This window comes from Sus scrofa, chromosome 3 (genome assembly GCF_000003025.6).
Source record: "Sus scrofa isolate TJ Tabasco breed Duroc chromosome 3, Sscrofa11.1, whole genome shotgun sequence".
NCBI classification, from domain to species: Eukaryota; Metazoa; Chordata; class Mammalia; order Artiodactyla; family Suidae; genus Sus; species Sus scrofa.
The window spans coordinates 114,493,918-114,516,440 of NC_010445.4; the positions used below are offsets into that span (position 1 = coordinate 114,493,918).

The 22,523-nt window shown below is 48.0% G+C and overlaps 2 protein-coding genes and 1 long non-coding RNA gene across 13 annotated transcripts in view; 1 reads left to right on the plus strand and 2 right to left on the minus strand.

Moving 5' to 3' along the window:
* ITSN2 (intersectin 2) overlaps window positions 1-14,530 on the plus strand; it is a 145,129-nt gene extending 130,599 nt beyond the window's left edge. For 9 of the 11 annotated variants that reach the window (XM_021088350.1, XM_021088354.1, XM_021088357.1 and 6 more), the window contains 10 exons: window positions 1,066-1,172; window positions 2,035-2,218; window positions 5,987-6,085; window positions 7,737-7,904; window positions 8,313-8,528; window positions 9,092-9,213; window positions 9,959-10,041; window positions 12,444-12,527; window positions 12,972-13,145; window positions 13,609-14,274. In XM_021088350.1, coding sequence (XP_020944009.1) covers window positions 1,066-1,172; window positions 2,035-2,218; window positions 5,987-6,085; window positions 7,737-7,904; window positions 8,313-8,528; window positions 9,092-9,213; window positions 9,959-10,041; window positions 12,444-12,527; window positions 12,972-13,145; window positions 13,609-13,766 — 1,395 coding nt within the window. In that variant the 3' untranslated portion in view covers window positions 13,767-14,274. Of the gene's footprint in view, window positions 1-1,065; window positions 1,173-2,034; window positions 2,219-5,986; window positions 6,086-7,736; window positions 7,905-8,312; window positions 8,529-9,091; window positions 9,214-9,958; window positions 10,042-11,135; window positions 12,528-12,971; window positions 13,146-13,608 lie in introns of all 11 variants that reach the window. The other 2 variants (XR_002342965.1, XM_021088358.1) reach the window with 2 other exon arrangements.
* LOC102165132 lies at window positions 1,420-2,028 on the minus strand. The gene is made up of 2 exons (XR_302604.2): window positions 1,848-2,028; window positions 1,420-1,751 (listed from the first exon to the last, which is right to left on the minus strand). It is a non-coding gene; the product is annotated as an uncharacterized LOC102165132 (long non-coding RNA).
* The window catches only part of FAM228A (family with sequence similarity 228 member A), a 35,548-nt gene continuing 20,944 nt past the window's right edge, over window positions 7,920-22,523 (minus strand). The window contains exons 9-11 of the mRNA XM_005662702.2: window positions 18,021-18,165; window positions 16,956-17,098; window positions 7,920-8,155 (exon numbers count right to left, since the gene is read on the minus strand). Of these exons, the coding sequence (XP_005662759.2) occupies window positions 8,017-8,155; window positions 16,956-17,098; window positions 18,021-18,165 (427 nt within the window). The 3' untranslated portion in view covers window positions 7,920-8,016. The remainder of the gene's footprint in view (window positions 8,156-16,955; window positions 17,099-18,020; window positions 18,166-22,523) is intronic.

Sequence of the window (22,523 nt, forward strand, 5' to 3'; positions counted from 1 at the left end):
CTGAGGCTTCTACAGTCACCCCCTAGTTGTTTAGTGGACACCCTTCCTGGAAGCCAGAAGAGCTGAGGCTTAGTTCTGGCTCCTCCGTCTTCTAGCTTCGTGACCGTGGGCAAGTCACTGCCTCAGCCTTTATTTCTCCCTGGGTGAATTGGGGCTAGTAACGCCTGACTCAGCATGACCTGCATCACCTATGAAATTAATTGAGAAACACACACACACACACACACGTGTGCATGTGTGCACACACAGGCATCTGCATGCGTGTGCATCTCAGAGCGTGGTGAACCCTCGCGTGCCGTGGGTGGCCACTGTAAAGTATTATCACGCTGCCTCAGTGGGCCGGTCTCTGAAATCCAGTCCCGCGGGGCCGTCAGTCTTGGGGTAGGATGGTCGTCACTGTGTCTCCTGCTGCACTTCTCACAGCCGGAGCCAGAGCACCGAGGTGCTCAGCCTGACGACGTCATGCTCCCCTGGTTCTGCAGGCTCCTCCAGTGTGTAGGAGCCTTGTGCCCGTGGTTTATTTAACCTGTATAACAGCGCTAGGAGTTGAGTGTGAGCATCTCCTCTTCTTGATGAGACTGCTGGGTTCAGTCCTTGGACTCAGCCCTGATAGGAGCTGAAACAGCCAAAAGTAGGGAAATTATGCAATGTAAAATTTAACCATTACAATATGTTTATTTAAAAGTGCCATGTCTTCTTAGTTTTGGGGGGGGGTAGTTTGTTTGCTTTAGGGCCGGACCCGTGGCATACGGAAGTTCCCAGGCTGGGGGTCAAACTGGAGCTTCAGCTGCCTGGCCACAGCCACAGCCACAGCCACAGCAATGCCAGATCCGAGTGGCGTCTACAACCTACACCACAGCTCGTGACAACACCAGATCCTCAGCCCAATGAGTGGGGCCAGGGATCGAACCCACGTTCTTATGGATACCAGTCAGGTTCTTACTGCGGAGCCACAACGGGAACTCTGATCGTCTTTGTTTCAGTGTGTGAAGACCCTTTCATTCAGGCCTCGCAGACTGTGCACTGCCCTTAAGCTGACTTCTTTCTCATGTGTTCTGAATTTAGGTTTTTCAGAAGCGAATGGCAGAGCCAGGTTTTCTCACTGAAGGAGAAATGGCCTTGATCTTTGTTAACTGGAAGGAGCTCATTATGTCTAACACGAAGCTGCTGAAGTGAGTCGTGAGCATCACCGGTCAGTGCAGTGGCCCCCCAGCCCCACCCCCGGGCCCCAGTATCGAGGCCCACACCGAACCGCCTGCAGCCAAGGCTGCTCAGCAAAGACCTCTCACCGTTTTCTGCTCCCTCCGTCTTTTTATTTTATGATCATTTTATGAAATGCTCTCTAACTGTAAAAGGCATAATCACTGAAGTAAAGAAATATAACAAAATAGTTGGTTAAGCAAAGAAAAAAAATTAAATCATTAAACAAACAGTATATTCACATATGACTCCAAAATGACTTGACTCTGTATGGGATAGAGTCAGGCGAGAACTGCAGCTCGTGGCCCAGCTCTGGCAGCCTAAGTCCAGTGTGAAACTCCATTCCTTGGGTGATTTTCCGTCCCTTGTGCCCATGAGGACAGGCTCCTGGAGGGAGGCATGAGCCGTCCCCGCGCCTGCTGCCTCTGCGCCCTCCCTGGGGCTCAGCAGCTCTCTGGGAACAAGGCCCGCTTCCACCTCCACCTCCAGCCCGGCCTCCGTGGGCTCCTTTCTTCCCCCCACAGGGGGCAGAAATTTCTTTCTTCTTGGTTCTGCCAAGAACAAGTTAGAAAATTTTCAAAAGAAACTTTGCTGAGAAACTTAACTGATACCAAAACAATTCCAAACACCTAGAAACACCCACTTACACAGATTTCATTTTCTTCTTCTTTGCTAGCAGTTCACCGAGGTTGCCTCCTCCTCCTGACTTTGCCCTCGCGGTGCCAGAGGTTTTTAGGTAACCCTCTGGTTGTCCTTAGTCTTCCAAGGGACTCATGCCTCATTTACAAAGGACATCCACGTAGAAAGGGGAGTGAGACGGTGTGTTGGTTGCAGGGCCTTGCGGGTGCGGAAGAAGACCGGGGGTGAGAAGATGCCCGTGCAAATGATCGGGGACATCCTGGCAGCCGAGCTGTCCCACATGCAGGCCTACATACGGTTCTGCAGCTGTCAGCTGAATGGCGCAGCGCTGTTACAGCAGAAGACAGATGAACACGCGGACTTCAAGGAATTCCTAAAGGTAACTCCTGCTGCGTGCCCAGCTGGGAGGCCGAGGGGTGTGGTGGCCCATGGGGAATCTCGGCGGTGGAAAAAGGCGTCTTCATCACTTTCCAAAGAAACAAATATGGCAGAGAGCTTCCAGACTGCTTTGAGTTGCCTCTCACGTTGAACTGATTTTTCTTAGTACTGGGACCATGATTTTGCCCATCTTAAATTGCAGACTTTTTTTTTTAAGCCTACTTATGTTAACTGTTTTATACTCCAAAAAACATCCAGAATGTCACTCTTGATATCGTAAATTGTATTTCTTTTATACCCATCTTATTCCAGAAAGAATATAAAATAGCTTACTTAAGTGTATAAAAAGCAACAAGATAAAAAAAGTTTTAAATAAGTGGGTGAATAAAATGGGACAAAAGGAAATAATAGAAGGAAAAAACTGTAACACTAGAAATTAGGATAATAAATAAAAAGCATATTTCCGGTCCTATATATATATATACAAGAAGTGTTCATATATGTCATCAAACCTTCCAGAAACCAATGAGAAGACAACTGGTTCCATGATGCCACGGTCATAAATTACAAACTAGTAGTTGGTTAGGAGAAGTAATGCTAGAACTATACTCAGAAAGTACTATATATAATAAAATGAATCAGCAGCACCCTTACTGTGATACACAGTGAGCTTCATATGTCTGGTTATCATAATAGAAAATCATATTTTGGAGTTCCCACTGTGGCACAGCAGGTTAATGATCCAGCTTGTCTCTGTGGAGGTGTGGGTTCAGCCCCATTGCAATGGACTAAGGATCTGCTATTGCTGAAAAAGCAAAAAAAGACCTGTGGCTGAAAAAGAAAAAAAAAAAAAAATCACATTTTGAGAAGTCATTTTTATTACATTGTTCAGTAATATTAGAAACTATTACTACACATGTTAAAATGATGAGGAAAAGGAAAGAAAAAATGTTTTCTTGCTTGTTTTGCATTTTTCAATTTTTTTTTTTTTTGGTTGTGAAGTACTGCTTATTGGGATAAATTACACAGCCATAGTAGTACTTTATGGGAGAATGCATAATTTTAATATTGTTATTTTAAGAAAAAATGGAAAAATAAGCATAAAATATAAGATACATAGGCAGAGGATAAAATTCTAGAAAGAAAGTAGAGGAACTAATAAAGATAAAAGCACAAATGATATCAATATATCCAAGAATGGTACACTGAAAAGAACTGATAAAATACAACTCTGGTAAATCTAATAGAAAAAGAGAAAAAAAAAATGAGTAAAAACAAGAATAGATATAAAGTTATTTCTTAAAAGGGTATATAATTTTAAAATATGTGGTAATAAATGTGAAAACGTTAATAAAAACCCTTAGTTTTCTATTGAAGTTTGAAAACTGGTTCAATAAAAACAGAAAATCTAAAGATACATTAACCAAGGGAGAAAAATGAATAACTTACCCCAAAAGAGGAGCTAGTTTCACTTGATAGATTTAATGGTGAATTCTTTACAAGGATAAAGGAGTAGAATACTCCATACTGTACACTGTTACAGATCACAGAAAAATAGAGAAAGCCCACCTAATTCATTGTGTTAGACAAAAGTAGCTCAGACGCTCAGGCCTGTTTTTGTACCTGTATTTAATTACAAAAATGGAAATTATAAATACAGTTGTTAAAATCATAATTAAAATAATAGTAAATAAAATTAAGCATTACATGAAAAGAGTCTGTCGTAACCGAATAAGATCATTCCATGAGGCAACATAGTATCATGCTTAGAACAAGACAGGCTTTCGAATTGGACGGTCTGGTGGAAACCCCAGCCCCATCACTGGCCACTTGTGTGACCAGAGCAAGTTTCTTAACATTTGGTGCCTTCAGTCCCCTCCTCTGTAACCCAGAGATAATTGGATAATACTTCTACATACAGATATCAGTACATAGTAAGCACTCAGTAAATGCCCGTTTTATTTATCATGTGGTGATCTCAGGGCTGGTTCAGTATAAGGCACTAAAGACAGAACCCTTCCGTTGATGAGAGGCAGGGGTTCTCTAGAAATGAACTAGAACATAGAAAGAAGCCAAGATCACAGAAACAAACATCAGTCAGAATAGATAAGTGTGGTATTGTGAGTACACATGAAATGTTTTAAAATAATCAGTAGGAGTTCCCGTCGTGGCGCAGTGGTTAACGAATCCGACTAGGAACCATGAGGTTGCGGGTTCGATCCCTGCCCTTGCTCAGTGGGTTAGTGATCCGGCGTTGCCGTGAGCTGTGGTGTAGGTTGCAGACGCGGCTCGGATCTCGCGTTGCTGTGGCTCTGGCGTAGGCCGGTGGCTACAGCTCCGATTGGACCCCTAGCCTGGGAATCTCCATATGCCGCGGGAGCGGCCCAAGAAATAGCAAAAAGACCAAAAAAATAAATAAATAAATAAAATAATCAGTAGAATTACCTTCTAAAGCATAACAGAAGATTAAAAATATTTTCAAATTATGATAAAAATAAAAATCTAAATAGGACATCAATGTCATCACAATTGAACAGTAGTAAAAATTAAAAGTGTATAGTCTCCCAATGAAAGGCATGGTGTTGATTACATTAAAAAGCAAAATATAACAATAAGCTGTGTTCTAAAATGTTGCTTTTTAAAAAGACTCAGAAAACACAGAAACAGCATGAAGTGCTTGTTATAGAAACATATAGATATATCTAAAAACAAAATGAGGGACAATTTTAATATTCCATAGTGAGAAATGATTAGGTAAATTATAGTAAACATGTTTTTCAGGCACTAAAAGTGATTGTCCTGGAGCACCAGCTATTCTGTTAGGTCCTGTGCTAGTGCAGGGAGTAGAAGCAAATAAACGTGGCACTGGGTCTCCTCGGGTTGACAGCCTGGATGGGAGGCCGTAGAGACACCTCAACTGTGATGCCCCTGCCTGTGTTACCCAGTCCAGTGTATCAAGGAATCCACACGTGCTCGGGGCGGGGGGTTGAGAAGGATCACCGAAAAGGAGGGGAGGCCTCAAGGAAGGGGAGAACCTCGGCAAGAGAAAGCTGCTGAGTCCTCAGAGATGAGTGGGAGTTGGCCGAGCGAAGCCAGCACGGCCCATAGGGGTGCTCTGTAAATGGTACTGACTGTTGCTCAGGAGCAGGGGTGCTGAGCAGGCAGAGGCGGGGCCGTGAGGGGCCACCAGGAAGACGGACTGGCGTCCGTGGCAACTCCCAGTGGGTGGTGCAGAATGGCGCTACCAGCTCAGGTAGGAGTAGAGGTAGAAGAGGAAGCTTTTCCGAGGGAGGACAAGGACTTCATTTGGCGCCTGTGAGGTGCTGAGGGGCCTTGGGGACGTCAGGTGAGGAGGAGAGTAACTGGGCCCGTGCAGAGCTCAGTAGACGGTCTGGGCTACACTGTGGGACTCCACTGCAGGGGGTCTTGGGCAACCCTAGAGTTAGAGTGGGCAGAGAAGAAAGGCGCGAGGAACTCAGAAGGTCAGCGGGCTGGGAAGACAGCGAGAGAGTGGTTCTGGGAGCACCGGCGGGGGGACCGCCTAGGCCGGCAAGTACTCCCAGGAAAGAACTGAAAGCATCCCTGGCTCCGACATGTAAGTGGGGTATTCCTACACACCTACGGTTAATCTGATTCGAATCATTTTGGACCCTACGTTTTGAAAAGAAATTAGAAATCTAAAAGGTGGTCAGAGTCAGGAGGGTAGCCCGGGTTTCCTTTGTTTTCCTTGAGCTCCGAGTTCCTCACGAGCCTCTCTGTTATTTTGCAGAAGCTGGCCTCGGACCCTCGATGTAAAGGAATGCCTCTTTCCAGCTTCCTGCTGAAGCCCATGCAGAGGATCACCCGCTACCCCCTCCTCATCAGAAGCGTGAGTGCCCAGCTGGGAGAAGCGGGACCTTCGGGGTTCACAGAGGCTGACAGTACGCCAGCCCCCCACCACCTGGTCTGACTCCACTGTCTGATGCACCGGGCACAAGTCCATCCAACAGTGGACTGTGGGCCCGTGAACACACCGGCAGGCCAAAGGGATAAATCCTTGAAGTGGGCACATCAAAGAGGTATCCAGGGTCATTTGGGCTCCCTGTCCTCCCCTTGCCAGGAAGCTCCCCGGCTTCTCAGAGTTATGAGTGTATGTTGTCTGGGAGGGCAAAGCTCTCTAGGTCTCCAGTTGGGGAGCCTATCTTGAGCTCGGCCAGAGTCCACCTTAGTACAACCTTGGGGTCCAGGCTTTCTGCTGAGATCTGAATTCATCCACCAACTGAACACCTTACCTCGAAGTCCCAGGACTCTCCAGCTCAGGGTCCTAAGCAGCGCGTGGTCGTCCCTCACTGCATCCCACCTCAGCTTGCTGACTACACAGATCCTCTGAAATTCCATCCATCTTTTAGACACAATGCGGGCTTCTTGAGCCAACACGCCTTCTAAGGAGAAGGCAGACTTTCAAAGGATCATTCCGCAGATAATCAATAATACGTCAATCATCTTACAAAGAAAAACAGAAATAATATAAGACTGTTGCTTTCATTATGCCCTGACCATTGGTCTGTAAGCCATGTTAACTCAATATTGACCTTATGCTACAGAGCTCAGGTCACAGTTCTGACAGCAAAGGGACCCATTAAATATTAATCCACAGTCCCTTACCTGAAATATTTGGGGCCAGATGTGTTCAGAGTTCAGAATGTAATGCGAATGCTGTATATTACATGACACTGCAACAAAAGCCTGGGCAGCACCGGTAACCAACACACAGGCAGTCCTACCGGGAAATTCATGAATCATCACTGTAAGTGGAATTCCTAAGTACATAGCGCCTGTTTAGTTCAGGTTTTGCCACCAGATGAGTAATGAAGAAAGCTTTGGGCATTCAGAGCCTTTTCCCGTTTGGGAAACTGTGAAGGAAGGAGTGTGGCTTGGAGTGGCCAGACAGGAGTCATCTGAGGAGCCAGCTCACTTCCAGAGGGACCCCATGAAGTTATATTCCAGCCTCTCTCCTTTCCCCTTTGCAACATTAGTTTGAAGTCACTTCAGGATGAACTGAATGCATTTTCCTGCATGTTGGCAACATGGTTTCATTGCAGGGTTTTTTTGTTTTTTGTTTTTTCCCTGTGGCAGGGGATTCATTGCTTTCAGCAGATTTTTCAAAAGGATCAATGACCCCCAAAATATAATAAACTATTGCTGTTCAGCAAGTTAACATATTCATCAAAGGTGCAGCTGGTTTATACTGGAGGATTCACCCTGAAGCACCCGGCTTCAGTTACTGGGGGAAGTAGGCAGGCCCCTTTAACACACAGCCTGTTCCTCAGCCCAGAGCCCCACAGTTTCAGGGCGTTTGATCCATGCAGCACTTGGCCCACGTTCTTGTCACTGAGTCACCTGTCTCCCCGAGAACTTGGGGACCCTGAGCCTCTCAAGGGTAGATGATTGCATGCTCACTGTTGGATTTCTAGCACCCAGGTGGTGGGGCGGCTGGAAGACATAAGACATCCCAGGTGACACAGCCCGCTCTCTTCCAGATCCTGGAGAACACCCCGGAGAATCACGTAGACCACTCCTCTCTGAAACTGGCCCTCGAGCGGGCGGAGGAGCTCTGCTCTCAGGTCAACGAAGGAGTTCGGGAGAAGGAAAACTCGGACCGACTGGAGTGGATCCAGACGCACGTTCAGTGTGAAGGTCTCACTGAGGTGGGGCCTGTGGGGCTGAGCTGCATGCTGCCGGGCAGGCTCTGGGTGGGGAACCAGGTTCATGCCTTCCCCTGGTGTAGACAGTCTGTGCCTCAGCTCAGCCCATGTGGACTCACCATCCTGCCCCTTTTGGGTTGTCACCTTCCTTTCTCATAAAGAGAGAGCTGTGTTTTGAGTTCTTTGAATTCGGCAGGTAGGCTGGGTATTCTGTGGGTTCGTAGGTAGTGATTTTCACTGTGCCAGTCTGAACTCTGAGGAGACATAAATGAAGGCTCTTTTGTGTGAAAGCGATGATTACAGCCACACTCCCACCTCGGAAGCTCTTCCGCAGCTCCCTCAGGCCCAGGGCTGCTGGGCTGCTTGGGGCTGGGACTTAGAACGTGACGTGACCGTTTCTTTCTCTTTAAGCAACTGGTTTTCAACTCGCTCACCAACTGCCTGGGGCCCCGGAAGCTCCTGCACAGTGGGAAGCTGTACAAGACCAAGAGCAATAAGGAGCTGCACGGATTCCTCTTCAATGACTTCCTGCTTCTTACCTACATGGTCAAGCAGTTTGCTGTTTCCTCGGGTTCTGAGAAACTTTTCAGCTCTAAGTCCAATGCTCAATTCAGAATGTATAAGACGGTAAGTGTCACGTTCCTGGCAGGAGCATCAGGAGCCTAACAAGGTGGTTCCGTTGCTTTAAGGACCTCCTCCCTCACCCCCGGCCTTTCCTGTCCTCATGGGACTCTCTTCACCTGCCTCCGGACAGCTCACGCTTCCTTTGTCACTTTCCAGGGAAGAAAGAAGCTTAGCGTGGCTGGGCCCTCACTGCCCTCTGACAGCCACCGGCTGGATTCCAGTTACGGATTCTAGCTCCTCCCCAGCAAACGTGATGTGTGATCCCACCTGTGCCCACATTCAGCACCAGGTCTCTCTGTAAAACCGAGGCTGATGCAAAGGGCCAAGTGCCAGTGCCTGGAGGAGAGACCCTGTCACGAGAGCGGTCAGGGCCGCTCAGAGCTGCTGTCCCGTTAGTAACAGCTGCCCTGGATAGTTACTGCCACGGAAACAGCGGCTTCTCCTCTCCTAAGCCAGCCCCCCTCTCCTTCCCAAAGGGCTCCTCATGACAGACAGCTCTCTGGACGGAGGCGGGGGGCGTGCTCTGGCCCATTTCACAGCTCGTGTTTTGGCCCTAATTCTTTCAGCCGATTTTCCTGAATGAAGCCTTGGTGAAACTGCCCACAGACCCTTCCAGCGATGAGCCTGTCTTCCACATTTCTCACATTGACCGAGTCTACACCCTCCGAACAGACAACATTAACGAGAGGTCAGTCCTGCCCACACGCGACCTGCCTTGACGTCCAGGAGGAAGCCTGACCTCGCCCTCCACCATAAACCCATCACCTGTCCGTGCCCACGCCCTGCACACTCCCCCTCCGCCGCAGCCCCACTCGGCTTAGACTGGCCAGGTTACCGCACACACCTCGAGCACATTTCCCCGCTGGCAGCCTCACCTCACCTCCGGATCTTCCGGAATGGGAGAGCCAAACCCACTTCCTCCCCAAATCCTCAGGCAGGGACAGTCTGTGCTCCTCCCCCACCAGCTCTGGGAGGCCCTCCTGAGCCCCTCAGCCTGCGTCGCATCCCGGCCCGCCAGCCGGAAGGGCCTCCCCCCACGGCGCCCATCCTTTGGCCGTAGCTCCTCCTCCTCTGCGTGGCAGCCCTTTGTGCAGTGGAACCTGTTTGTCATGCTCGGCGGCCACTGTATCCATCTCTGTGCACCCAGCGCCCAGCAAGTGCCTGGTGCTGTCAAGAACTGTCTAGATGTAATAAAATTCAACAAGTAAATAAATAGAAAAGGAAAGACTTACAAAAAAAAAAAAAAAGTACTGTCTAGAAAGTCTCAGCCTGACCCTCCATTAGCAAATGAAGCTTTCAGCTGCATTAATGTTAGGCCTGTGATCGGGAAGTTCTCAAAGCCCAGGTTAGTGAGCACAGAGCTCTGGGGCTCCTGGTGGACCTGCGAGGTGCGTGGGAAAGCCGTCACCGGCCGGGCTCTGCTTCCCCTCCAGGACGGCCTGGGTGCAGAAGATCAAGGCGGCGTCTGAGCAGTACATCGACACGGAGAAGAAGAAGCGGGAGAAAGCGTATCAAGGTAGTCGGGGGTCCCCTAGAGGGTTGGAACCAGTGACAGCCTGAAAGACCAGTCCTGCTGCAAGATCAGCAGAGCCCACTAGGCTGCGGCCGCCCCCTCCACACGCCACTCCTGCAGCCGCTGGAACCTCCTGGGCCCCGCCACTGCCCAGGACAGAGGTCATCCTGCAACCTCCCTCGTCTCTGGGGCGCAGTCTCTGTGCCTCCTCCCCCACACGTTCATTCTTCATTCCTTTTTCCAGGAAGAGGGGCCCTTTTTTTGCATAACCAACCGCACCTCTGCGTGGTCCATTTTGCTCCATCAAACTTCCTTTCTCCGGCCCCTGTCCCTTCAGCTCATCAACACTCCGCTCCTCCTCCCCACCCAGCCTCAACCCTAACCCTCCTCCACACCCCCCGTCTTCTCTCTCCCAACACCAGGTCTTGGCCCTTAAACCACTCCTTCACCCCAGGCTCTCACTCCACTTGCCGTCCCCATCACTCTGTGCAGCCGGCTTGCTCACACGACACCAGTGACTCCCTCTGACACAGCCTGGCTCATTTTCCCCAGCGGCAGGAAATCGAGGTCCCGCCCTCCCGGGGACCCTGTGATACCCCTGAGGGGTCCTCCTACCACCGCATCTTCTTTCGTCATCTCCTTCCTCCTCCCACTGTAGCCGGGAGTTCAGCCCTGGCCTGAGCCTCTCTCCCTCATGTCACCTGAGGTTCAGTGGTCACAGCTGGCCTACCTTCCCTGGAGCCCACGGTCACTAGACCCACCTGCTCCACTGCTCCAAGGGATTAATTAGCTTCCTTCCAGAGGTAGCTTCTGAGACCCCCTAGGGATGGTGGCATTGTCCTTGGCCACAGGACACTGGCAGTGTGCTCTCTGATCTGCACCCCACCCCAGGCCTCCCTAGTCCGCTGCTGAGCCCCGTATGTCCTCTCCATGGCTCCCTTGCCCATTCGCCTGGTCCTTTCCTCCCCGGTGGCACAACCCTGTTAAGACCCTCCAGTCTCCCACCAGGCGGCGGCACGAGACCCTTCCCTGACGAGCCCTCCTCCCACTTATGCTCCTGGCTGCTGTAGTTGCAGCTCTTTATTTTTTTTATTCAGGTTTCCCTTATTTTGTTATAAACTCCTGAAAGGTATGTGTAAATCAGCTTTTGCTAATTGAATCTTATTTTAATGGTAATTTAAAGATTTGCTATTGAAAAAAAATCAATGATTGAATCCATTCAGAAAGCATATAATGATCTCTTTAATTGGTCAAAGACGTAAATCAGTTTTTCTGTATTTTGCTTAATAGCAATATCTGTACATACTGTTCCACGTGTTCACTTCTGTGACATTTATTGACTACTTACTCTGTGCCAGGCCCTGTGCTAGGCTTAACTGGGCCTACGGAATGAATATGGCCCAGCGCTGCCTTCAAGGGGAACTGAATGCAGGTGCTGCACTGAGGGAGGGGGTAGGCATGTGTCGGGGGGCACGCAAGAGGGTGAGCCACTTCACATAGAGGAGGTTCTTCCTGCCCTAAATTTTGAAAAATCAATAGTTCATCAACCAGCTTTTTCATTAGTTTTTAAACGCATAAGGGCAGAGTTTAACTCTAGGGTTTACCAAGATAATCTGAGTTCGCTGACTCATGTCTCTCCGTGTTAAGAGTGTTTTTGAGAACCTCTTTAATAGCAGTCTTAGGTAAAACTTTATACACTGGAGTGTTTACATATAATTGGAATTTTACGAGTGGTTCAGAAAATAGATGTTTTAAGTACCTGCCATGCAGAAGCTCTGGGACAGGAGGCGTGTTACAGTCCTTTCTAAGACTCGGCTTTCTCATTTTGGGGCTGGCAGCTACAAAGAGCCACCTTATAGGGTAAATGTGCATTTTAAGTAACGTAACTCGTGTAAAGGTCAAGCGCATGCCTACCACCAAGTAAGTATCCAATAAATGTTAGCATCTTTTACGTGCTGAATGAATATAATGTATTATGATGCTGTGACTGTTACTCTCTGCTAGGGGCTAAGGGGTTAATATAAGGTTGAAGAAGCAATCTGTGCTCTGCCATGTCCCCTCCGGGCAGAGGAGATGGACTGACACAGAATTGCAGACCCGCGGCCTGTGGGATACGCAGAGAGGGAAGGGATCGGGAGGTGAGACCCGAGCTTGGACCTGCACGTGGAAGTATAGGAGGCCGATAGTCAGAGACGGTGGCAGGGTGTCCTAGCAGGTGACACAGCCTGGACCCAAAAGCACAGAGCAGCCGGCTGCTGGCCTGCCAGGCCCAGTTCAGTGGCAGGTGAGGCCGGGGCCTGCCGGGGTTGGTTAGAAAGACAGACTGTATGTACAGCTTAGCGTCATCACTGTGCTGCCTGTAGCCTCCGAGAAGAAATTCACACCCCCGTCTTCCTCTCTCACAGCTCGCTCTCAAAAGACTTCAGGCATCGGGCGTCTGATGGTGCACATCATTGAAGCTACAGAACTAAAAGCCTGTAAACCAAATGGTAAATGCTTCTTTCATTCAGCAGACCTGGTAACTACCTGACTCTTTGCTGATGACGCTTCTGAACACTGAATGATGGACTGTTTTTAAAAAGTGTTTCCAGTGCCACTAAAAGGGCTGTTGGTTCAGTGTGATTATCACTCTGTCTTCCCAATAAGAACCGATGCCTTCTTCCTCAGTTCTTCTGAGTGGAGGAAGCACGAGGCAGCCTGCACTGACACATGCTCATGGGGAGTGGCCCTGGCGTTCGAGCCCGCACCGTCGGTCACTCCCCAGGTTTATGGTGCTGTCAGCATTGGGGACAGACACCACAAGGCGGAGGCGGGCCCTCAGGCAGTAGCCTCTGTAGCCGTAGTCTACAGAAAGCATCTATTTGGATCCTGCTTCTGCTCAAGGAAGGGCCTGTTGTCACATGCCACGTGTTTCTTGGTTTGTTTTTGTTCAGGAAAGAGCAATCCGTACTGTGAAATCAGCATGGGCTCCCAGAGCTACACCACCAGGACCCTCCAGGACACACTAAATCCCAAGTGGAATTTTAACTGCCAGTTCTTTATTAAGGATCTTTATCAGGATGTGCTGTGTCTTACCATGTTCGACAGAGACCAGTTTTCACCAGATGGTAAAGTATAACTCGGGGAGGGGATCCCCATACTCTAGGACCTGGGGTCTGGATCAGGGTGCTCAGCCTTGGCAGTGACACAGGCCGTGGTCCTCAGCAGATCACAGCGGCAGCAGGTGGGGCACCTTCTTACGGGCAAGGGGAGGGTGGCCTCAGGTGTGTTTGAGGTCTTTGACCCCAATCACCCCGCTAACCTAAGGGAAACACTGTGCTCCTGGCGCCTACTGAATGGGCGAGACGCTCCCTGACAGAGAGTCTTGGATTCCCTTTGGCAGCTTCCCTCACACGTACCCCTTGTTCTGCACGTATCCATCCATTCACAGCATCCAACAGCCATTAACCAAAAGCAGTTACTTGTTTTGGATTTGAAAGCTTTATGAATCCTGTTTCAGACACTCCTCCTGTAATCGTTTCTTGACAAATTTTTTAAAGAAGACTTGACTCTCACATGTCTATTCACCAGATTTCCTGGGTCGCACGGAAGTTCCAGTGGCAAAAATTCGAACAGAACAGGAAAGCAAAGGCCCTACAACTCGCCGACTCCTGCTGCACGAGGTCCCCACTGGGGAGGTCTGGGTCCGATTTGACCTACAGCTTTTTGAGCAGAAAACTCTCCTGTAGGGGCCTTGGGGATCTGCCCACTAGGCTGGGCACTAGGCTGGCCTGGAGAGGACAGCTGGTGCTGCCCCTGAGCTGGAGGAGCGCCACACGGCTTCATCCATCACAAGGCCACGCGCACTGGGGCCTCTATATTACTGCACACTAAATCGCTAGCAATCTATGCAAACATGATCTTTCCTATAAATAAACCAAACCCCATAGCACAGTGCCTTGTATTAGTGTTAACATGGTCGGCTGTGTTTAGATGCCTGGGTTTCCATTTTCAGGGCTATAAAAAGTATTACGTGGAAATGAGGCATCAGACCATCTGACGTTACCAGTTGGTTGAATGTGTCCACTGTGGGTGGTTTGGGTGATGCTGTAACCATTCCACACCATGTGACCTCTGCTGGGTCACAGCCACTCAGGAGGAGAAGGACTGGGAAGAAATGCTGCAGGCTCAGCGTGGGAACAGCCTGATACCACAGTAGTGTCTACTTGTGCACTGAATAAAAAAACAGAAACTTGATCATTTTATTGCTGATTAGATTTTGTCATTCTCTGCTGAGACAATATAGTTTGAAATCTAAGGGGGAAAGCTTGATTTATTTTACATACTGTGAACTCTAATGATGCGGAAAATATTTTGCAACTTTAATTTTCTGAAGTATAAATTATTTATGTAAATTCCTTGTTTTTGTGTATGTCATAGGACATGCATCTTTAAGCTTTATCATTGCCAATATGTACAGAAAGAGAATAAAAATATAAGTTTATGAACGTAACTTTTTCAAAGCCTGAATGACTTTCTATGTGAAAGGCTTTTAAAAGGTAATTTCAAGAGTTGCTTGTAATGAAACCGAATTTCCTTTCTGCGCCAGTGGAGAAGCCAAGCATAGAATGTGGAGGGGAAGCGCCCAGGAGACCCCAGAGCCTTGTCCTGACTGCACTGACTTGCTCTGTGACTCTGGTCAATTTACCTGCTGTATCTGGGGTGATTCCTCTGACGGCTGGAACGGAGCTAGACTGTCCCCGTTTGAGCCCCTCTGCTCGCCTAGTTGAGTAGAAACCCCAGGGCTAATTTAGCTGTGATGAAAGTGCCCAAGTATTAGCAGCAGCAGGCTCCTCAGCCCCTCCAGCTTCAGAAGCACCTGTCTCCCCACCCCACCCACACCCACCTCCCCAACATGTCAGAGCCACATGCGCAACCTGTCAGAGTTGCTTACCTGGCCTCTGGATTTTGAAGTGTGAAATTTGTCTTGACCACTGATTTTAAAAATAAGGTCTTATGGTGTCCTCTCTGGCCTAGCAAGTTAAGGATCCGGCCCTGTCACTGCTGTGGTTCAAGTTCAATCCCTGCCCTGGAAACTTCCATATGCCACGGGCATAGCCAAAAATAAATAAATACGGTCTTATACACTAAATCCCCGGGTAAAGGAGTACAACTGGGGAAAGATCTGTTTTGGAACGAATCACACAGGCTGCAGGAGCCTGGATTTCTCAGGGCGCAGATCCTCTCTCAGAGCTGGAAGTAAGGAAGGCGTCACATATGCCCCCACCATAGCCCTGTTTCTGACTAAATATCCTCACTGGGCAAAGAAAGACTAGAAAAGACAATTCAGAATATTCAAGTAAAAAACAAATCTGTCATTCCAGGTACTAACCCTGGGCACTGACTGGCTAAAACACAGACATAAAAGAAATACGCGCCATTGTCTAAAGAAAAGGCACACTCCACATCCAAAGCCAAACAACTGAGTGTGTTGCTTAATTTAGGGCAAGCTTGGCTGGTCAGGCTCGGCCACACTCAGCAAAGCAAATGACTCATCTTCTCCGGGGTTTGGAGGAGCGAGCTGTACTGGTTCTGGAGGCCAGTGTGGGCTGATGTCTAGGAAGGCTGCCTCTGACTGGCTGACTCGCAAAGCCTGAGGCTGTCACCGAAGGGTGAGGCAGATTTAAAACCAGTTCTGGGGATACCTGTGACCACAGCTACAGGGTAATCCTTTCCTGGGACTGTGGGACTTCATTCTCACTGGGATGGACCGTGGCTGGTGCCAGTTCTCCGTGTCTAGATGTGGCAGAGTTCCTGTTAGATTTAGGACAGAGGAGCCTGCAGGAGGTGAGTCCAACAGCTTCTCTGGAACTGCAGAGGAAAGTTAATGGGGTACTTCCAGCAACGCCAGTCACCCTTTGGCCTAGGAGCCCAGCTCTCCTTAGCAAATCATGTTCTCTCCTAAAACATGAGCCCGATTTTCCGAAGGGCCAGGGGAGGGAGGCTGTGCCCTTAGACTGCCTGCCTCATCCAGGGAAGGGCCAAGGGGCGGCGGGGTACCCCTCCGGTGCTCTCCAGGATGAGGGTGCCCTGGCAGGCGAGCGGGACAGCCCCACCCTCTGAGAGGGGACCCACATTCTGAGCAGTCTGGATACCACCACAAAGTCCAAGTGGCTGCGAGGAGAGCGTGCGCTTTGGCACCAGAGACACTTAGCTTGGAATAGAGAACACAGCCACTTTCCGACAGAAGTCAGATGGCAGAGTGGAAGGACTGGAGCTCACCTCCTCCCAGAACACCAAAATCACCACTAACTGCTAAACAAACATCGACAAAAAAGACTGGAACCTGCCTAAAAAGACACTTTACATCCAAAGACAAAAGAAGAAACCACAACAAGATGGTAGGAAGGGCACACTCATGATATACCCACTGGGTAGGTGCCCCACAAATGGCAGAATAATTATATCACAGAGGCTCTCGCATGGGAGGGAGAATTCTGAGCCCCACGTCAGCCTCCCCAGCCTGGGGGTCTGGCTTCGGGAGGAGGTGCCCCCAGAGCATTTGGCTTTGAAGGCCAGTGGGACTTGATCACAGGAGCTCCACAGGACGGGGAAACAGAGAACACTGCCACTTTCAGCCCGTGTAGTTGACCTTGAGCAAGTTACCGAACCTCTGAGCCTCATGTAAGAAGAGATGATAATACGACCTCACTGGGAAAAGTTTTAAATGAATACAAAATACTTCTTGCAGTTCCTGATTCACAATAGGAGCTCAATAAACAACAGCTGTTCTTATTTAGATATTGCAATATTTTCTACTTCTGGAGAGAAAAACACATTGGCAGCATTTTAACTGTTGTATAGACACTGCAAACTAAAGTCCAGCAAAGTTTTATTTAAAACGGCCCTTTCCGGGGCTGGGTTCCTGGCTTCCTCACCTGTCTCCCAGCTGCAGGGCAGCCAGGTGCTGCGCCAGGACCTCTGCTGTCATCACTCTTCTTTTCGCAGGCTGTGACCCCTGCCTCTGCTGGCTTTCCCCAGCCACCCCGGATCGGGGTCTGGGCTGCCTGGTTCCTAAAGCCTATGGACAGAAGAGCAGAGCTGAGGGTAGGGTGGGGAGGTGGCGAAGAGGGGCTTCCGAGACAGGGAGGAACTTCGCAGCCGGGTCCACCTGACCTTCATCTTCCAGGCAGCTTCCCAGCAGGCCCTCTCCTCACCTGCCCCTCACTCTCTCTGGAGTCTGCAACTCCCAGGGAGGGCTTCCTGTGTCTCTAGACTCCACACAGCACTAACTCTGGTGTGGCAGAGAGGACCCACTGTCCACGAGATGCCTGCTCTCCCTGCCACTTTGCTCAGAGCAGCCAGGGACTGGTCTTCCCAGCGCCCCCAGCTGTCTGCTGCGCCACCCGGGCTGTGAGTTCTGGATAGGGATCTGTGCACGGAAATTTCCTGCATGGAAACACCTTTTGCGTATCTAAACTATCATTTTGCCCTTTTTCTTTGTATAAATTTTATTTCAAAATATCCCCACCTATTGTGATTAAACTAAGGAGAAGATAATTTTTGGCCTGGTTTAGGTGTAATAAGTAGTAAACAGTAGGAAAATGGCAGAAGAGCAAGAAATCAGGAAAAAGAACTGAGGAAATCATAGAAGGCAGATTCCCTGGCCAGTCCTCCCTCGCCTTGTAAAGGCACAATCTGTCCCCCAAAAGCAGGGTCTAAGGTCCCACAATCTGCTCCTTTTCTGAGTGTCTTCACTCAAGGCTGTGTTGCCAAGGGGTGCCTGCCTGTGCGACAGAACTGAGCCCAGAAGCAGCCACTTCTGTGCAAACCTCCTTCTGCCTCCTTTTTAAAAACTCCTTTCTTTGGCTACTGCCTGCTCTGCCCTTGGAGCCCGTCTGAGAAGGAGGAATTTGTCAGTGGGCTCTGGACTCTGCTCGCCGTCTCGGGGGTGTTGCACAGCTGTGCCATCCCGGCCCTGCTCCCACCAGATCTCTGCTCACCAGACCCTTCTTCTCACGCCTTTTACTCTCCTGGCTCAGCTTCGAGGAACAAAACTGCCTTTCAAAAATGGTCTGACTTAGGCTGATGGTCTTTTTCTCTTTATCAGGCAGATATTTCTCTTCTGCACAGATAAGCTTTTCAGAACTGCAAAGAAAAGTACAGGAAATTAACTCAGTACAAACAGAACTGTACCTTTCAATAATTGTCTGAAAATTTAAGTTAGTGAACTTAATACTTATTTATGAAAATGAAAGACCGAGAAAGCATCACTTGGTGGCTGTGTCAATTAATCAGCCTGCCCCCCCCCCCATCCCCCGGCTGGCACCACCTTTAGACAGTGAGTCCTGTGGTCTTCTCAGGCTGTGGCGGAGGCACCCAGCCCACAGCCTCAGCCCCTAGAGAAGGAACTGGGACAGAGGGGCCGTCTGAAGGCTCAAACCAGAAAGGCAGGATTGGGGCATCGATGTTCCAGACATGCATAAGAAAGCAGAGAAAGAGAAAGCAAGCAGGTTCACAAAGAGAAGCTGTGATGAAAGCCGCAGAGTCCCAAAGAGGAAAGGACCAGCCTCGTGGCCCCTGAAGCAGCCTGGCTAGCTTCTTGATTGCTCTGGTCTGAATGTTTGTGTCCCCTCAAAATTCATATGTTGAAACCTGACTTCTAAACTGACAGGATTAGGAGGTGGGGCCTTTGGGAGGTGATTAGGTGGAATCAGTGCCCTCATAAAACAGGCCTGAGAGAGTTCCCTCGCCCTTCCACCACCTGAGAAGGGGCAGCCTCTGAACCAGGAGGTAGGTCCTCACCAGAACTGAATCTGCTGGAACCTTGATCTTGGACTTCCCTGCCTCCAGAACTGTGAGAAACACATTTCCGTGGTGAATAAGCAAGCCACCCAGTCTCGTCTCCTGTCTCAGCAGCCTCAACAGACAGACGCTGACTGTGGCTTCCGTGACAGACTGGTGCTTTCTAACATACCCAGGCCTCCCTCCCTTTTTTTTAACTTGAGAAGGATTGCACTTTTTGTAATCAAACTGACTTTGACTAACACCTTGCTCTTAAGTCCTTTTCTTACTTTACTGAACAGCCACCTGAGGACACACCCGAGCCAGGGGTGTCCTCTCAGATGGGGCTACCTCCACTCCTGCCCTGGGAGACCTGGGCCCCCTTCCCTCCCTCCCTCCATGCCTTCCTTCATCCAACAGCATTTACTCAGCATCTACGACATTCCAGGAAGTACTAGGAACACCAAGATAAGTTAGACAGTCCCTGCCCTTTTTTTTCTTTTCCCAAATGGGTGGTAATTATTTATACAGATAAATAAAAGTAATTCCCACTTCCAAAAAAAAAAAATTTTCGACTTAGATGTCTAAGTCTGGTTTATTTCGGGCTTTATTCTCAGGATTTTTTTTTTAATTAAAGCATAGTTGACTGACGATGTTGTACCAATTTCTGCTGTACAGCAAAGTGACTCAGTCTCACACACACACACACACACACACACACACACACACATATACATTCCCTTTTATATCTTTCATCATGGTCTATCCCAAGAGACTAGATATAGTTAGTTCCCTGTGCTACACAGTAGGACCCCATTGCATATCCTTTTTTGTGTGTATGATAGAAGGGAGTTTTATTATTTTTTAAAGAGAATTCATACAGCCATTGATTATACAGAGCCATTTCTCGATACTCTTTTCTTTCCACTTAAGAAAATTGGAGGAGTTCCTTGATGGCACAGCAGGTTAAGGATCTGGTGTTGTCAGAGCTGTGGCTCAGGTCACTGCTGTGGCATGGGTTCGATTCCTGGCCCAGGAACTTTTACATGCTGCAGGCACAGAAAGAATAAAAGGAAAATTGGAATATACGATGGTGAGGATGATAAGGCCAAAACAAGATTGCTGGTTGATCATCTAGGATACAAATACACACTTAAATTGTTTGACAGTATACTGAACACAAAGCAAGATTAAGCAACTCTAATCCCTATCAAATTACCCATGACATTTTTCACAGAACTAGAATAAACAATCAAAAAATTTATATGGAACAACAAAAGACCCAGAATCGCCAAAGCAATCTGAGAAACAAAAACCAAGCAGGGGGCATAACTTTTCCAGACTTCAAGAAATATTACAAAGCCACAGTCATCAAAACAGTGTGGTACTGGTATCGATACAGTCAATTAATCTTTGACAAAGGAGGCAAGAACATAAAATGGGAAAAAGAAAAGTCTATTCAGCAAGCATTGCTGGGAAACCTGGACAGCTGCATGCAAAGCAATGAAATTAGAACACACCCTCACACCATGCACAAAAATAAACTCAAAATGGCTGAAAGACTTAAATATAAGACAAGACACCATCAAACTCCAAGAAGAGAACATAGCCAAAACACTCTCTGATACCAGCCTCACAGATGATTTCTCAGGTCAGTCTCCCAAAGCAATAGAAATAAAAGCAAAAATAAACCAATGGGACCTAATCAAACTGAAAAGCTTTTGCACAGCAAAGGAAACCAAAAAGAAAACAAAAAGACAACTTACAGAATGGGAGAAAATAGTTTCAAACGATGCAGGACAAGGGCTTAATCACTAAAACATACAAACAATATATACAACTCCACAGCAAAAAAGCCAATCAATCAATCAATGGAAAAATGGGCAAAAGACCCGAATAGACTGTTCTCCAAGGAAGATATGCAGATGACCAACAAGCACATGAAAAATGCTCAACATCACTGATTCATAGAGAAATGCAAAGCAAAACTACCATGAGATACCACCTCACACCAGTCAGAATAGCCATCATTAATAAGTCCACAAATAACAAATGCTAGAGAGGGTGTGGAGAGAAGGGAACCCTCCTGCACTGTTGGTGGGAATGGAAACTGGTACAGCCACTATGAAGAACAGTTTGGAGATACCTTAGAAAGCTATACATAGAACTTCCATATGACCCTGCAATTCCACTCTTGCGCAAATATCCGGACAAAACTTTCCTTGAAAAAGACACCTGTACCCCTCATTGCAGCACTAATCACAATAGCCAAGACATGGAAACAACCTAAATGCCCATTGACAGATGATTGGATTAAGAAGATGTGGTGCATATATACACAATGGAATACTACTCAGCCATAAAAAAGAACAAAATAATGCAATTTGCAGCAACATGGATGGAACTAGAGACTCTCATGCTGAGTGAAATGAGTCAGAAAGAGAAAGACAAATACCATATGATATCACTTATAACTGGAATCTAATATCCAGCACAAATGAACATCTCCACAGAAACGAAAATCATGGACTTGGAGAATAGACTTGTGGCTGCCTGACGGGAGAGGGAGGGAGTGGGAGGGATCAGGAGCTTGGGGTTATCAGATACAACTTAGAATAGATTTACAAGGAGATCCTGCTGAGTAGCATTGAGAACTATGTCCAGATACTCATATTGCAACAAAACAAAGGGTGGGGAAAAAAATGTATACATGTAAGAATAACTTGATCCCCATGCTGTACAGCAGGAAAAAAATTAAATTAAATTAAAAAAAAAAGATTAAGCAACTCTGCCTTCTTTGTACAGGGCTGAAGCAGGAGCCCAGGGAGGGGAAGAATGCACAGCTCTCCCTGGCAGGGAAGACAGAAGCCCTGTAGTCCTGTCTTGCTATGGGGAGACTAACCTGTATTCTAGCTGTTGCCATAGCCCCTAGAATGGGTGCTCTTCCAATCATCCCTCTCCCGAGCTCTGTAGGGTACTTGCTGGGAAAGGAAGAGGCAGATGAGGGTGGAGCAGTACACCCCCTTGTGATAATTCCCTCAAGTGCTGAGTCAACCTAGATATTTCTGTGCCTTATTATATTTCTTTTATTTAGGGAGAGGGATTTTTTTTTTTTTTTGATGAAGCCAGAAAAAGTAGCAGGAGCACTTTATGTGGTCTGTTGAATCTGGGCATTTTGGGGAGGGTTATGGGAAGCTACTGAAGACTTTTCTTTTGGGAAGGGTTGATCACTCCAAAATGATTCCTCAGGGGAGTTCTCTTGTGGTGCAATGGGTTGGAGATCTGGCATTGTCACTGCAACAGCTAGGGTCACTGTTGTGGCACCACTGAAGGAGACAGACTCAAGGACAGAATACCATTAAGGGGACTGTCCATAATGGCTGAGGAGCTAGAGAGGGGAGATGAGGAAATAAAGTAAAATAAAGCGTTTGTCTTGCTAGGGGATGGGGGTTATATATAATTATTGATGTTTAAATTAAAATGTTTGTTAAAATTGATAAGGAAACCGTGAAACCAGAAATAGAACAGAAAACTTCCAAATCACACAAAAACAGAAACAAAGGAGTATAGTTCATTCCAACAAAGTAAAAAAGAAACACTAACAGACCATGGCGGAAAAAAAAAAAAAAAAAAAATGGTGTTCCCATTGTGGCTCAGTGGTTAACGAATCTGACCATGAGGTTGCAGGTTCGATCCCTGGCCTCGCTCAGTGGGTTAAAGAT